The sequence below is a fragment of the Mercenaria mercenaria genome, chromosome 5, assembly GCF_021730395.1.
Source record: "Mercenaria mercenaria strain notata chromosome 5, MADL_Memer_1, whole genome shotgun sequence".
In the NCBI taxonomy this organism is placed as follows: Eukaryota; Metazoa; Mollusca; class Bivalvia; order Venerida; family Veneridae; genus Mercenaria; species Mercenaria mercenaria.
In genome coordinates, this window is record NC_069365.1 from 40,362,569 (window position 1) to 40,378,756 (window position 16,188).

At 33.9% G+C, this 16,188-nt stretch overlaps 1 protein-coding gene across 1 annotated transcript; it reads left to right on the forward strand.

Moving 5' to 3' along the window:
• The first annotated feature begins 4,074 nt into the window (after positions 1-4,074).
• Positions 4,075-14,116, forward strand: LOC123558921 (uncharacterized). Its single transcript, XM_045350757.2, has 2 exons — positions 4,075-4,688; positions 10,898-14,116. Exon 2 carries the CDS (start codon positions 10,946-10,948, stop codon positions 12,038-12,040), a length of 1,095 nt encoding a protein of 364 aa, XP_045206692.2. The 5' UTR covers positions 4,075-4,688; positions 10,898-10,945; the 3' UTR covers positions 12,041-14,116.
• The last annotated feature ends 2,072 nt before the right edge of the window (positions 14,117-16,188 follow it).

Here is a 16,188-nt window from a genome sequence, read left to right on the forward strand (position 1 = left end):
TAACAAATTATGGTTTGTACCGAATATATTTGTAAAAGCACATGACAAACTATTAATTGTACAGCACAAACTAGCGAATGTTTACAAATGGCGTGTCGATTCCAAGGGCGAAAAATTATCAATCGTTTTAAACATTTAAAGAAACGGAATTGCAAAACACGGAAATGTTTATGTCACTTCATTTATTTCTTGTGGCAAGGTAGAGTATTATTGAAAACAATAATGCATTAATTGCCGCGAACACGTGGTAACGTCCACCATTTTTTGTGACGTAACTTTAATCGATGTTTTCTCAAATGACGTAACGCCGAATTTGGACCCAAAATGTCATGGTGCGTCACATATAGTAAAAGGATATAAAAGTGGTCTAGGAAAACCTTTGAATAAGACATTTTAGTAAAAACGGAATGAATCCAAGCGAAACAATTTTCAATATTTACGTATAACGTTTCATCCCAAAGTTCTATTAGCTACAGGGTTTTATAATGATGATTTAGAGTTTCATGCAGTTGTTCGCTTTCGGCTGGGATAGCCAGTAATGTATTTCTTAAAACGTGGCTATTCTGTTTGAATAGTTTACCCATTTTTTAATTGTTTGTTGCAATGTAGATCTACTGTTTGACATTGATATAGTTTTTCTTTTATTTTTATTTTTATTTTTAGAGTTTTGAATATTGCAATTCTATATCCTAGGTCCGCCCGCTTAGCTCAGTAGGTAGAGCGTTGGTCTACGGATCGCGTGGTCGTGAGTTCGATCATCGGGCGGGGCGTATGTTCTCCGTGACTATTTGATAAACGACATTGTGTCTGAAATCATTAGTCCTCCACCTCTGATTCATGTAGGGAAGTTGGCAGTTACTTGCGGAGAACAGGTTTGTACTGGTACAGAATCCAGGAACACTGGTTAGGGTAACTGCCCGCCGTTACATAACTGAAATACTGTTGAAAAACGGCGTTAAACCCAAAACAAACAAACAAAAAAGGTCCAATATCGTAATATATAGTGTTACATTCAATTAGTTCTCTAAGAAAATCTGTAAAATAGACTGACATTTGTCACTTTTACATAAAATAAAAGAAAAAGGAAAACGACAAATTCTTTCTTATCAGTCTAGTGGCTAGTCTAGATTAAATGTCTTGCTTTCATTACCAATATAATAAGTGGTAATATTCTTTTTATATATAAATGCATGTTAACTCAAGATATATGTTAAATCGCCACAGCTATATACTGACATGCTTTTCTCATGTTCCTGTAAAAATATTATTATATTCTCTAAAAAGAATGAAATAAAATATCTATCTATGATTTCATTATTCCTTGTGTATATAATATTACCAAAAATCTTTTTTTGTCCCCCGCCTTTTTTCAAAGAAAAATAGGGGGACATAGAATAGGCTGCGTCTTTCTGTCCTTTCGTCCGTCCTTCTGTCCGGCACACTTCGTGTCCGGTCCATAACTCTGCCATCCATGAAGGGATTTTGAAATAACTTGGCATAAATGTTGACCATAATGGGACGACGTGTCATGAGCAAGACCCAGACCCCTAGTTCCAAGGTCAAGGTCAAACTTAGAGGTCAAAGGTTTCGTGTTCGGTTCGTAACTCAGCCATTCATCAAGGGATTTTGAAATTACTTGGCATAAATGTTCACAATAACGAGACGACGAGTCATGCGCAAGATTCAGACCCCTAGCTATAAGGTCAAGGTCACACTTAGAGGTCAAAGGTTAGTATGGTCTGTTTCTTGTCCGGTCCATAACTCTGCCATTCATCAAGGATTCTGAAATTACTTGGCACAAATGTTCCCCATAATGATTTAATTTATCATGTGCAAGACCCAGATCCCTAGCTCCAAGGTCAAGGTCACCTTTGGACAATTTTGGTATTTTTGTCTCGTCTGTAACTTTTTATGCATTGTTGTATATTCAAATAACATTGCATAAATATTCACCACTGCAAGACATTGTGTCATGTGCAAAGATCACGGATCGAAGGCACGCAAGTTAACTTTTTTTTGTTTATGAAGTTACCTCCCTTTTATATGATAAAGTACAATACATGTGTTTTTATATCAGTTTTCCCTCTAATTTAAAAATGAAATTATGTTTAAAGTAACATGATTGGTATTGATATATATAAAAAGCTAATAACAAAAAAATGTAGACTTGTAGAATGCAAACCCAGGCACAAGTTATAACTTATGGTATATATAGGAAAATGCAAACATTAAGTTGATATGTTGTGCAGCTCTGCTTTGACCAACAGTAGAATTAATTTTTTCTGGTGTGTAATTTAAAAACAAGCTTTTTAGTATTACATAAGTGTCATGCATTTCATTTGTTTGTTAATTACCTTCCTTTAATATTATAAAATATTTCATTATAATTATTTTATTCATTTTTCCTTACCAATTTAAAATACAGATATCAGCATTGGAATGCATTCACCTATTGTAGATTTCCAGACATTTTCAAACTTCATAATGTCTTCATAAATGATATGCTATATAGTTATGACTTACATACCTTTTAAGTATATTGCCTTACTATTTAGAAGATGCTGTATTGCCATGCAGTACTGTGTTTCGTGTAAAATGTCCTTAGGCAGAGAACGTTGGTAACTCTGTTACAACTCCTTGTTAATGCGATAATTAAAGCCGCGATATGACCAAAATCATATGTGTTAGAACAGAGCTAATGAAACATATGAGCCGCGCCATGGGAAAACCAACATAGTGGCTTTGCGACCAGCATGGATCCAGACCAGCCTGCGCATGCGCGCAGTCTGGTCAGGATTCATGCTGTTCGCTAACAGTTTCTCCAATTCCAACAGGCTTTAAAAGCGAACAGCATGGAGCCTGACCAGACTGCGCGGATGCGCAGGCTGGTCTGGATCCATGCTGGTCGCAAAGCCACTATGTTGGTTTTCTCATGGCACGGCTCATATATTGAAACTTATACAGTATTATTATCGCTCAGCATTCTTCCGATATATGTATCATACAACATGTTTATTTAGTATCGGGTAAAGATGTATGATAAAATATCAAAGACATGGATTGAGAAACATTTGTCTCAGGATGTAACAGTGACAATTTATTCAAGGAGAAGAGACGGCAATAATGAAAACTGAAAACAAATCGAGAGGTAAAGGTTTTTCTTCTATTAAAAAATAAGATATTATTCGACTTTATTTATCAGTTTTGTTGCTTTCAAGTTACAAGTCTATTTTGTCCGTTTCGTGTCTGTATTTTACTCTATGTTGTTTTTTTTTTTTTTTTTGTATTTTAATATGTCGTGATTTTTAGATGATATAAATCAAGGATGGCTAAGAGAGAATATTTTGTCAGCAAGAATATATCACCGTTATTTTTCATGTAAAACATTATAAAAGACTATAACTATCAAAGAAAGCCAACTTTAGATTTGCAACTGACAGAAACATTACAGTTACCTTCCGTGAAATTGCAAGCATTTATATCTTTTATTTACAAATTAGACTATGCAAATAGAAACTGTTATATTTAAATTCTATTTTGTTACTTTGTAATAGAGTACCGAAATCTATTTTCAAAACGTAAAATTGAAAGGATAGTGTTTTCGCTGTAGCTGTATTTTCATCGGTTTTCTCATATGTGTCAAAAAAATCCTCGGATATAAACACTCAACAAAGCAGTTCCGAGATTTCGGTTTAATAATTTGACCGTAACTTGTATGTTTTGGTATTAATTATTTTTCTACATAATTGTTAATCGTTTATGTCTCGGTTTCCTAAGGCCCGACGTCATGACATTTTACATCTGTGCATGTGCCGATGTTAATTGTGCTATCTTTATTACTGCTAAGTGCTGTGGACGACATTTTGTGGTTTCGTGGTATTTCCCTTCAAAATCTTTGGAAGTACGCCGATTTTAACAATTTTCGCTACTTGATATTGAAATCAAAATTATTTGACCACAGAAGAGTAGAATATTTTTTTTTTCTTACGAAATTTAATTGTTCTGTGGAATGTAGCTTCAAATGAAGCCTAATGCGGGAAATTCTGAGAAACTTGCTTCTCTTTTCCGTTGTTCTACTTTATAATATTTTAATGCCTTTCGTGCAATTACGTAATTCAGTAATTGCGTTATACACTGACAAGATGATAAAAGAATCATTCAAGACTTAAATCTTAAAACAATGATTTCCGGAAAACTAGAGTCTTTAAATACATTAATGAATTCGTGCAAAGCACAGTAACATGATCTTCAAACAAACATATGAAGTAAAGCCAGTAAAACATTTATGCAATTATTTATATTTCCGGCAGAAGACAAGGTGTTCATTAGTTACTTTAGAGGTAGAAAGAGATAGAACAGTGTTAGTTTGGACTTTGACTTGTTGGAAAGAGTCAACGGAAAAAAATACTTCAGTTTGAAAAATAAACACAAAAAAAACACGAAAACTGTGTGGTGTAGTAAACGGTCGAATAATAAATTTAATCAGAATAGGTGACCATTTTGAAAAACATCAAAGTTTTATATCTTCAGTATCGACATTTGCATAATCGATTTATGAGTTGGAAAAAACTGGTGAAATCAAATTATACTATTAAAAGTTTCCGAATGGCGATTCAAATATAAACTGTGATCATTTATAGAGTCAACACGATGACTGCTAATGAGCGCCTGGCGATTGATACAAAAAGGTAAGTGTCTAATACAATTGTTATTAATTTGATCATATGAACTATTATGGTTCATGTGTTAAATGACAGCGGTTTTCATGCATTATCCATTATTTGCTAAAGGCACATAAACCTTCAACCAGTCTGAATGTCCCTAGGAGTGATTTCAATTAATCTCCAGTCGTTTCAATGTTATGCGCTCGAAAAACAAATCCAGTAAGATTTTTGTCTTGTGTATATTAAGACATTGTTACAGAGAAACCAACACACCCCACCACCAATGGACATTTGTTTTGAAATCATATTGAATATAACATCTTCTTCGAACTAACCGGGGTAACATACATTAATTTATATCATTCATGCGTATAAGAATTTTTAAATAAGTTAAGAAAAAATGAAATAAAAATGTAACCATATTAAACAGAAGTAATTAGTAAACGAATGAAATTCATGACTTTGGAGGACAAAAGTTATATTTTACTAATAGGGTTTGTGTTTAAACAACACATCACTGAAATATTATATTAGTATTTGTCAGTGCATTGAGCTGCACTGCGTATCAGCTTAAGGAGGTAGGTTACCTTCATATTTGTATGTGCGCATGTCCAACCGGAAGCTAACATGACGATTTACGACGATGTTTACGACAAACTAAATGTGTTTGTATATTCATTCTTCTGAAAACAAATAATGAACCTGTCTTCGATCTGATGCTTTATGGTTTAATAATGCAGAAATAATGAATAAATTGCCGCAGAAACGCTTCAAAACAATGTTGCCTTAAAATGACGTCATTGACGTCATGACGTTACGTGTCAGTTACCGCGCAAAATTAATAGCTTTTATCTTGAAAGTATGTAATTCTGTGCATTTTCTTTATTTTAACTATTTCCGAATAACCATTATTTGCTGAAATATTTTTTATGAGTCTTTTGCTCTGAATAATAATCAATATTTTGCTTCTTTTATGTAGTTATATTGAAATGTTATGCGGAATATAAGAAAATGGATGATGATAAACAATGTTATTTGGAATATACTTAGGTGAAAGGTTACTTGTTACGGCCATTTTCAAATAAAAAATCTAGCAGTTTGATTTGTAATACCTATTTTTCAGGTTCCGTTGATAATTTGCTACTTATGTACTAAAACTAAGATCTAAAATTGTTCAAATTTCAGTAGAAAATTGTGGTTTCTTGAATTGAATTGATGTTACCATGGAAACGAAGCCCGTGACCTATGTATCTAAATGTAAAATTTAAAAGCGTTGACACTGGTCTATTTAAGAAACACAGCTTCGGCTTTTTATTTTCATTTGAACAATATCCATGAGAATAATAGCAGCATGCTGAACGATTTTTCCATGAAAAATTCCAAACGAGGGGTACTGCTGTAAGTATTCTAAGCTGTGAAATTTGTTTGAATAAATGCAAATAACACGAAAATATGACTTACGTTAGAAATAATATGTTTTAATGCTACATCAACTAGAAAGATAATCTTATTCAATACTTTTTATAAGAAATTACGACAAAAAGCAAGATATAAGCTATTTTAAACATCTCTGTTGCCATGGTTACTTTAAACATTAAGAAAAATAGGGTACCATGTAAAGTGCTTGGTATTTTGCTAATAATATTACCCAAATATTCCATGTTGGTCATTAACAGAATGGCACTGAAGCCGTCGAAAAACCCTATTTTTATACATAGTTGTTTAAAAATGAGACAAAATGCGTTACCATGGAAACACGAGCCCCGCGACATATACATTTTAAGCTTATATTAGAAAGCTTACGTGCATATTAGTAACATTATCAATTATGCAGACTTCTACGGATATCAATGAAACTAAAATACACTGAAAAGTGTTACATATCCGTATTTTCCTTCTTCTTTCAATATGAAATACCTTTGGAGGATCATGTTCTTTAAACCTGGATAAAAATTGAACTTTAAGGGACAGAGACAAACGAAATTGAGATTGTAACAGTTAAAACTTCATATTACACGAAATACAAAAGAATGCTGCGGTTCAACTAATTTGAATTTACCCTTGTAACAAGGTAACCTACCTCCTTAATGTATTGCAGTCATAATAATGCTATAAAATAAAGTTATAACTTATGCCTGGTTACGGGTTTGCGTTCTGAAAATCTACAATTATTAATAGCGTTTTATATCTATCAATACCAACCATCTTACTTTAAACATAATTTTATAGTTAAATTAGTCGGAAACTTGAAGAAAAAGAACACATGTATTATACTTAAGAAATCATCAAGGACTTCGAGTGGTTTGTCGTCTCACGGCTCAGAGTTCAGATGCGCAGGGATTGAACCACGAGGGCGTTAGCCGGAGTGGTTTAATATCTAAGCTTCTAAACGATGACCCGTGGTAAATTAGACGACAAACCACAAGAAGGCCTTGATTGTTTTCATTCTTACATGGTCATTGAAATGATTTTTTAAAACACTATGCTGAATTCATTTATTCGAGTAGCAATGTATCGGACGTCATGCGGCAGTTTGACGTCATAATTGACGTCATATTACTCTCTTACCGGTTCGTGCGTCAACCGATGTTTATCGCAGATTCTAACACGATCCGCAGCAATTGCTATATAAACATATAGCGAAATCGCCTATACATGAATCTAATATGGTTGGCTGTTACATTTCACCCCCCTATGATTGTAACATAAGAGATTCTACTTCAGTTCCATTACATACGAATTATTTCAGGGCCAAACGGTTGAAAACAGCATTTCAAAAACATAGATATAATAAAAAGTCATACTGACTTATGTGTAGGTCCGTAAAACACGTTCTGATCTCTACAAGCGAATTCAATTAGCTTAATTATGATTCAGCGGTGACGTCATAAATGTATGACATAAAGTATGACGTCATAATGATGTGACGTCATATAAAAGTTAAGTTCGTCACCCGTAACACAGGGTCAACTCGCCTTATTTGATGATTCTGTTCATAATTAGTTTGCGAGCTGTTAGATTACTAATTTATGACTGATGATACTTCTCAAAATTCTGATAAAAAAGAAACAAATATCTATACGTTCCATTGGCTATGCAACACTTTCTAACCATAGGGGGTAAATTGTAACAGCATATGACCCGAATGACGTATTACGCTGAAAATGTAGTACTGTAAAATGCGAATTATTTGCATTGTTAGAATCGAAATAATAAATATGTTTCAATAATTTTATCAGTTAATAAAACATGGGCAGTCGTTTGGATGCGAATAATTAAATCACTCGTGCTACGCACTCGTGATTTAACTATTACGCATCCAAACTCCTGCCCATATTTTATTAACTGATAAAATATAGGAACAGATTTATTATTTCTTAAATATAGAGAGCTTGACCTTCTTCTTTGTTTAACTGGCAATCAAATCGAGTCATGTTAGAATGTATCATATAAAGTGGTAAGGGCAACAATAAATTAAGGACATACTGTACATTTAAATCTGAATTTATTGTTGAAAATTATTGTAAAATTATTCTGCTAAGAAAACATATGTCTGCCTTATGTAAATTTCGATGCGGTGTCGCACCAATACGTATAGAGAGCGGTAGATATGAAAATCTACAAGTTGAAAATAGAGTTTGCCCGTTCTGTCCAAATATTGTGGAAGATGAAAAACATGATATTTTGAAATGTTCCTTGTATAATGATTTAAGAGTCTCTTTTCAGTTATGTAGTTAAAAACAATGAAAATTTCAAGAATTTGTCAGAACAAGAACAACTGAAATACCTATTTACAAACCCATTGTTAGTAAGATCTGTTGCCAAAACCTGTTGCAAAATTTTAGACCGTCGTAAATTGTATTTATGTAAATAATTTTACATAGAATTTTAGACTTTATTTCTACTAAATTTGATTAGTTTTAATCACTTTCTGAAATGCTATGACGGTAAATTGTTTTTTAGGAAGTTGGTATTGCTCTAGATCTAATCTGAAGTATTATCCACTGTCTTAAATACTTTTTTAGTACCAACTATGTCTATTAGTATGGTTTTTAGTACCAACTGTTATAATAAATACGTATCATTGGTAAAGTACGGTTTATATAAATGGTGTTTTAATATTTTATGGAATGTGACTGTCACGTGTTCATTAAATATGGATTTGACTTCCACACTTAGTATATTAGTACACTTTGAGGTAACTTTATCTCACCAGATTCAATTACACACATACACACGCGCACACGCACGCACGCACACACACACACACACACGCGCACACAACTGCAAGTACACATGCACACACACACACACACACACACTTACACTTGTCTGTATACTTTTTTAAACAATGGACAGACACTCACCAACACACGCAAGCACACACAAACAATCACACACAAAAAAGCACACACAAGCACACATGCATTTACACACACGAGCACACACATGCTTATACGTATAAATACATTTTATGTACTGTTTTAAGTCATCTGGTGGATTTTGATGTTTGTAATATTATTTTTTACCGTTTTATATGTCTGTTATAATTCTAAAATTGAATGGCCATTTACATAATGTTTTAATGCTATGTTGTATATTTGTATATACTTGTAGTTTGTAAATGGAAGAGACTGGAATAAATAAATAAATATATATATACATATAAAACAGAAGTAATTTCATGTACCAACAGGTAAAGAAAGTTATTTAGGGTATGGTCTTAATCTTTCAGTGGTGGGGTGGGGGGAGGGTATTTGCACATGACATATTGTCTTGTAAATAGAGGATATTACATAAGTGTCTTTTCATATCGAATTTATTAAACGAGTTGAATAAAATTATAAAATGTGAGGCTCTTCCGAGCATTTTATCAATTTCAAGTATTCGACGGGTATAAAATATCCAATATGGAAAGTCACAAATACAATATTCTTTTTATCACATGTTAGCCTTTCATGTCGAATCATCAAAATTTCTACTTTCTTTTACTACTAGTATATAAACAAGTCAATTTGACCAAGGTCTCCTATACTATAAACGACGTCGACGTCAAAGCTTTATTACACTAGTGTATTATCATTTTTATTTAATGGCTTTATTACACTCCCGCGACGTCAAACATGTGATAATGGTGAATATTTATGGCTTGGGAAGAGTTTTGAATACACACAAATACATAAAACTGTTGCAGACTAGACATAAAAATACCAAAAAAATTATTTTAACTCCATGTATGACATTGACGAGGCCGGGTCTTATACGCGACAAATCAATTTGTAATGTTGTCTGTTTGTGCCAAGTAGCTTGGGTATCCATCAATGCAAAGTAACAACATTTACCAGACAAAACCATTGACATAGAACTGATGATGTTATAAAAAAGGATTTGACAAAAATCCATGTTGTTTGGGCGTAGTGTACGCCATTTAGAGTGTCGTGATTTTGACCAACTAACGGAGGACTATTTTGTAAATGTTCAAATTTGTAAATGAATGTGGAAATTGTGACATGGTTTATTCCATGCATAGGCAAAGAAACGAATAAAGCAAGCTATCATTTCCATTTTTTTTCTAAGTTCCTCTGTACAACATAATATAAACATGGATTAATCCATCTGCAAATACAGCATTCATTACTGATAATACATGGATAAATATATTCAATATAATTTAGAATATGTGTAACCTTGAACTTTGAGACAGGGGCTTTGATTGCACGCGACATGTCGTCTCTTTATGGGGAAGTTGTGCCAAGTGATTTTGAAATCTCTTGATGAATTGTTTTGACCATGAAACAGACACTCTTGACCTTTGACCTCCAGGTGTAACCTTGATTTCTGAGCTAGGAGTCTTGGTTTGTGCACGACACAAATTGTTTCATTATGGGAATTATTTATGCCAAGCAGTTTCAAATTCCCTTGATGAATGGCAGACCTGTGGACCGGACATATAACAGACTATATTAACATTTGACCTCCAAGTGTGGCCTTGACCTTAGAGCTAGGGATCTGGATCTTACACGCAAACACTCGCCTTCTTTTGGGAAATATGTGTGCCATGTTATTTCAAAATCCTTATATGGATGACAAAGTTATTGACCGGACACGAAATGTGGCGGACAGACAGACGGACGGACGGAAGGACGGAGCCCATTTCTATGTTCCTATGTGGGGCACAATTAAAGTAAACTGCAGATAGAAAACATTTGAAAATACATTTTATGTCCTTTCAGTAAACTGAATCCTTCGAAAATCTCCAGACAGCAACGGAAACAGTAACGATGGACAATGCCACTTCAGGCGACATGGATTCAAATACGACGTCGGATAACTTCGGACCTTTGCTCTTTGTATTGAATTACTCTACTTTGTTTGTAAGCATTGTTATTATTTTCTGTGAAATTGCTGCCGTGTTCATACTTCAAAGATGCAAACGGATGCTACCCTCTAGTCGTATTTTATCTACGAGTTTTATTCTCAGTGATGCAGCAGGTGCTTTTTTATTTGCGATTCACCAGATCTTAATATTAGTTTGCGGGATAAACAATGACGTCACTCACAACTCTAGAATCCTAGCGGTAGGCACAATGTTGACAGTTTCATGGGCGTCTGTGGCTTCTATGTCACTAGAGAGAGTCATTGCACTAAAAGTAAATATAAAATATAATATAAATGCTTCAAAACTGAAAATCTACTTACTAGTATCGTTCATATGGATGGCTAATGTTCTTATCGTGACAGTAGCTTTTCTGTTGGGTTTTCAGCATCATTGCAGTTCGGCACTTGGCATTTGCGACCTGTGGAAAGCAAGCAAAGCTGGCCGCTTTGCTATGATGAGTCTCCTGATTTTCTATGAGATCATCCTTGTCGTTTCGTATGTGATTATACACAATATTGCATCGCGACATGAGAAGAACATTCTTGCCCCAAAAAGAACGTTTGGACAAAGTAAGAGCAACCCAGAAACACTGACTCAACGTCAATATGCGGCTACAGTAACTATCCTAAAAATTGTTTTGGCTTTCATGCTCCTACATGCACCAATTGTCATTCACCTATTTGTATTTGAAAGTCAAGTTAGCTTGCGAAACGAAACACTACGACGTATATTTCATGCCCTCAGTTATTTATGTATCCAGATTAACTCTTTTGTAAGTGTTCATTTATATGTAGCAAAATTTGATGAATGTAAACTGTATTTTTATCTCACGTTGTCACGCATTTTTAAGAACTATGGAGATCAAGCTGAAGAATTGCGCGTTAAGGTTTATGACATTGTTTTGTCAACAAAGACCGAACAGGTGAGAATGCAATCACAATTACCTGAAGTATCTGTGTGCACTTCTGTAAATGATGTGTCTACTACCGTTTCCTAGAACTATCACAATCATGTAATTGGGAGGACGGATAGTTCAGTGGTTTGCACACTGGCTTTCCAATCCTGAGGTCGGGGGTTCGATCCCCGGCAGCTACTCGGGAATTTTCAGAAACGCTCAGTGTTTCCCACCCAACTAGAGGTGTACTGGTCAGGAACCCAGGCAATCCTTGCGTGTATCAGTGCTATGCACTGGGTACGTTAAAGAACCAGGCTGTCTATTCGAAATGAGCTAGGCTAAGTTAGCCGGACAAGCCTGTATCTGATTTCTGATCTCTCTGTCGTGGGGGCTTTGTCTCACTCTGTCCCTCTGGTCAGATCGCTCTGTGTCTGTACTAGTAGAGGATGAATTATGCGCCCTGTATGGCTGCATTTGAACTATATAAAGCGCCTTTGAACGTGAAATTGATCATGAAAAGGGCGCTATATAAATCTGGTATAAGAAAAAGAAGAAGATGTAATACCTACAGCGATGCTTGATCACTCAGTTTTAACTAGAATATTAATAGTAGCATATGATGTCACGGAAAGTGACTGTGATGTCTACAGTCAAAATGAAAATGTTCCACCTCAATATGATACAGGAAATACACCAGAGGATCTTTTGCAAGGTGCAGATATTGTTAATACTCTAGTATACAACTGTTTTTAATTTGGAGTCTAGTTTACAAGATCAAGCCAATATTGATGAAGCATATATAAATCGTTCTAATATAATCAGAGAATGGTTTCAGAATTACTTTTAAAACAGAATTCGTATATAAATTGTACACAGTCCTCATTATTCAATAAGAAAAGAAAAATTGTTAAACCTTGGCGGAACGAAAGACAGTCCATAAAATGGGAAAATGTTTGTAATTGTTAAGTAAAGTACATGGCATATACAAATGTTGTAACGAAGAAAAAAAATTTTTTTTCTTGTCGGAAAGATTTTAATGGGTTTGTCCAGAAGTCAAAATACTATACTGGTCTAATGTGCATAAAAGATCTATTACATAATGATAAAACAGACCCAGATGAATTATGGAAATCTGTTGGTGAGGTTGGTGTTGGAAGAAAGATAAAAAATAATATACCTATGGAAATCCTGTCTGACAATTGAAATATTGTTACAGATACTAGTGCAGTTTTAGATAAGTGGAAATCAAGTTGTGGAGCTTTGTATAATAGGCAGTCTTTTGCTGATACATCTATTGATATGAACCATGAAATCGCATACATATTTATATTTCAAAGTTTGATATGCACTCTTGAAATTATTTATGACTTGTAATAAGTACTTCTCTAAATAGGAGGAAAGAAGGTATCATTCATGTTTAAATAAAACAGATGTAATACTATAATACTATTGCGGCAAAACATAGGACAGTTAGTGTGCTACCATATTAATTTTGTGTTTACAATATCAACATGTTTCATGTATACTGAATATAAATTTGAGATATCATTATTTCTAAACGCTGTGCGCGAGATGGCAAATTATCGTTAGGCCTAGGTTTAACCTACTGTCTTAAACCTGAAAAATTTACTTATTTAAACGATTCTTTTAATGAATTTAAAAGTACACCGACACATTTAAGCCATATTGTGATTTTACGACTTTTAGGCGGTGGATGAAGGCAAAAGGTGCCCCTTTGGACATTATTTCAGACACTGTAAGGCACCTAGGTAGAACAGATGACCTTCCTCAAGCTAGCCAGACAGCTTCCTCGGATAAAAGGGTTGGGATTTCGAATACCAAACAGTGAGGGGCAAATGATTCGATGTCAGCAACCTTAACCACTCGAAAACAGCAATCCCTAGATTTCAAAATTAATTTTATTGAATATTCTGGACCTGTGTTTAAGCTGAATTTAACAGCGGCTGTAGTATTTTGCATAATCATTTGCAACCAAGTGAAATCCGCAATTGCTAGGAAGAGAATTTGTGTACCAGAATTGTGATTACTACGTTACCAGTAACCTCGATAGTTGGATATTCCGACCTGCACCTACAAACAACATTGATAGAATATTCTTCAACAAATATAAGTTAAAATAAAAGTAAACAAATGACTTTCTTCCGGCACTTTTTTCTTACAGTAAGGTATAAAACAAAGGATGACTGTACGATATATATATCAAAATGTATGGTATTAAACACTAGAGTCAAAATAAAACGTACTAATACCCTCTAGTTTATTTTAGATGGTTCGGTCATAGAAAATGTTAAGTGTCAGAAAGTTCTAGGTGTATACATCGATGGAACTCTGTCTTGGCAAGTCCATGTTAGTACCGTGGCCAAAAAACTAAACTCAAACATTGCTCTACTTAGAAGAATTGCTTTTTTCTTAACAGACGAGATGAAACTGTTGTATTACAATATATATATTTTGTCAACCATGGAATATTGTTGCAATGTCTGGGGACTTTGTCATAAATCGGACACTGATAAAAATAAATTACATTTTTGCAAAGACGCGCTATAAAGATATTTACAAAACCAAAGTCTATCGACAATGATGATGTATTAAGACATTCAAAACTTCTATCTCTTGAGAACAGATGCAAATATCATATTTCATTACTAGTGCACAAATGTAAAAAAGGAGATTGTCCTATATACATTTCAGATTTACTACATTTTGCTCATAATGATCATTATAGTCTGAACATCCGAACACAAGGATCTTTCTGTTGTTAAACCTAAAACGAACTACTTGAATTAAACGTCTGCGTTCAAGCGTGCATTAAAGAATTTTCTCTTGCTTAATAGTTTTTTGCAGTTTATTACTTGTAATAACAAGAATTTTGTTGCATTAACGTTTTTTTATGTTTTCAAATGAGCGTGAATGTGAATAATTCGGTTAAGAATAATAATAATAATAATTGTATTATCTTATAATCCAAATCTGAAACGTGTATATTATTTCATGGGAGAGACTTTCCTTTTTGCACGTCTTAATTGTTGTGAATTAATCTTTGTGACGCGTGGTAAATTTTTACGCCAGGTTTGCAATACGTAGATTTTCATGAAATATATCGCAAGGGTTTGAATTTTTAAAGCCCGAATGTTTGTTATCGTCTGATGTTACACTGTGATGAAACAAGAAGGATAAGGCAACATTTCTGTTATATACATGCAGATATTGTTACATATGTGTTTTTAATGTAAAATCTGGTGAGCATCAAATACTCGTATGCGGGGATTGTGACAATCGGATTCTAGACTTCTTTTAAAACATGGTTACTACTGTTATACTTAAACTTTTTGTATATGATGCTTTTAAGACCTCTATAATTTGAGACGTGCTTGTCCAAGAAACATTTAAGTTTTTCTGGTCTGTGTATTTTGTATGGATATTATAAATTGACTGTATGATTGTGTAAATGTATGAATGTATATGAAATTTAATTGAAGGCCATACTGGAAATAAGATGTATGATATTTGTATTTGTACGCTTAGTATGTAACCTTCAGAAAATAAATTGTTATCTAAAGCGTAGGAGCTTTACGTCCGTAAAAAGGAAATACGTCAAGACGTTACAAAGACCAAATCACGTAATAATTCCGATTTTGTATCATCATCTGATGTTAATTTTTTTTTCATACAATAACATTCCATGAAGCGAAAAATATATTATAAGTGACAAAGAGGAACAATAAAGGAATTTGATTTTATCTGTTTTTACGTTAAAATAAATGATTATTAATACACGAATCTACTATATAGATGCAGTTCGTTACACGGGATTATAACAGCACGAGAATAATCTTACACTTCATAGTGTAAGATGGAGTTTTCCGGCTTCGGTTACAATCCCAGTCCGGTATGCGAGAACGAAGTACCTTTCAACGAGTCAGATGTAATATTTTCACTAGTGACGAATGCGAATCATGATGCTCGCGAGTGTATGATTTGACCTTACGAGAAAACTATTTTGGCAACTATTGGTTTCCGCTCGATAACTTATTTAGGAGTGATCGAATGCAATAAAATTTGGTATGTATGTATCTTATATGGAGATGGAGTTTGGGATCGCATACATGGTCAAAGTCACTTTTACTAAAAATAGAGAGAACGGCTTTCCTCTCAGTAACTCTAGGTTGCATCGATTAACTACTATAACATTAAAATCGGTCTATAGGTACCTTATAGTACCTTATAGA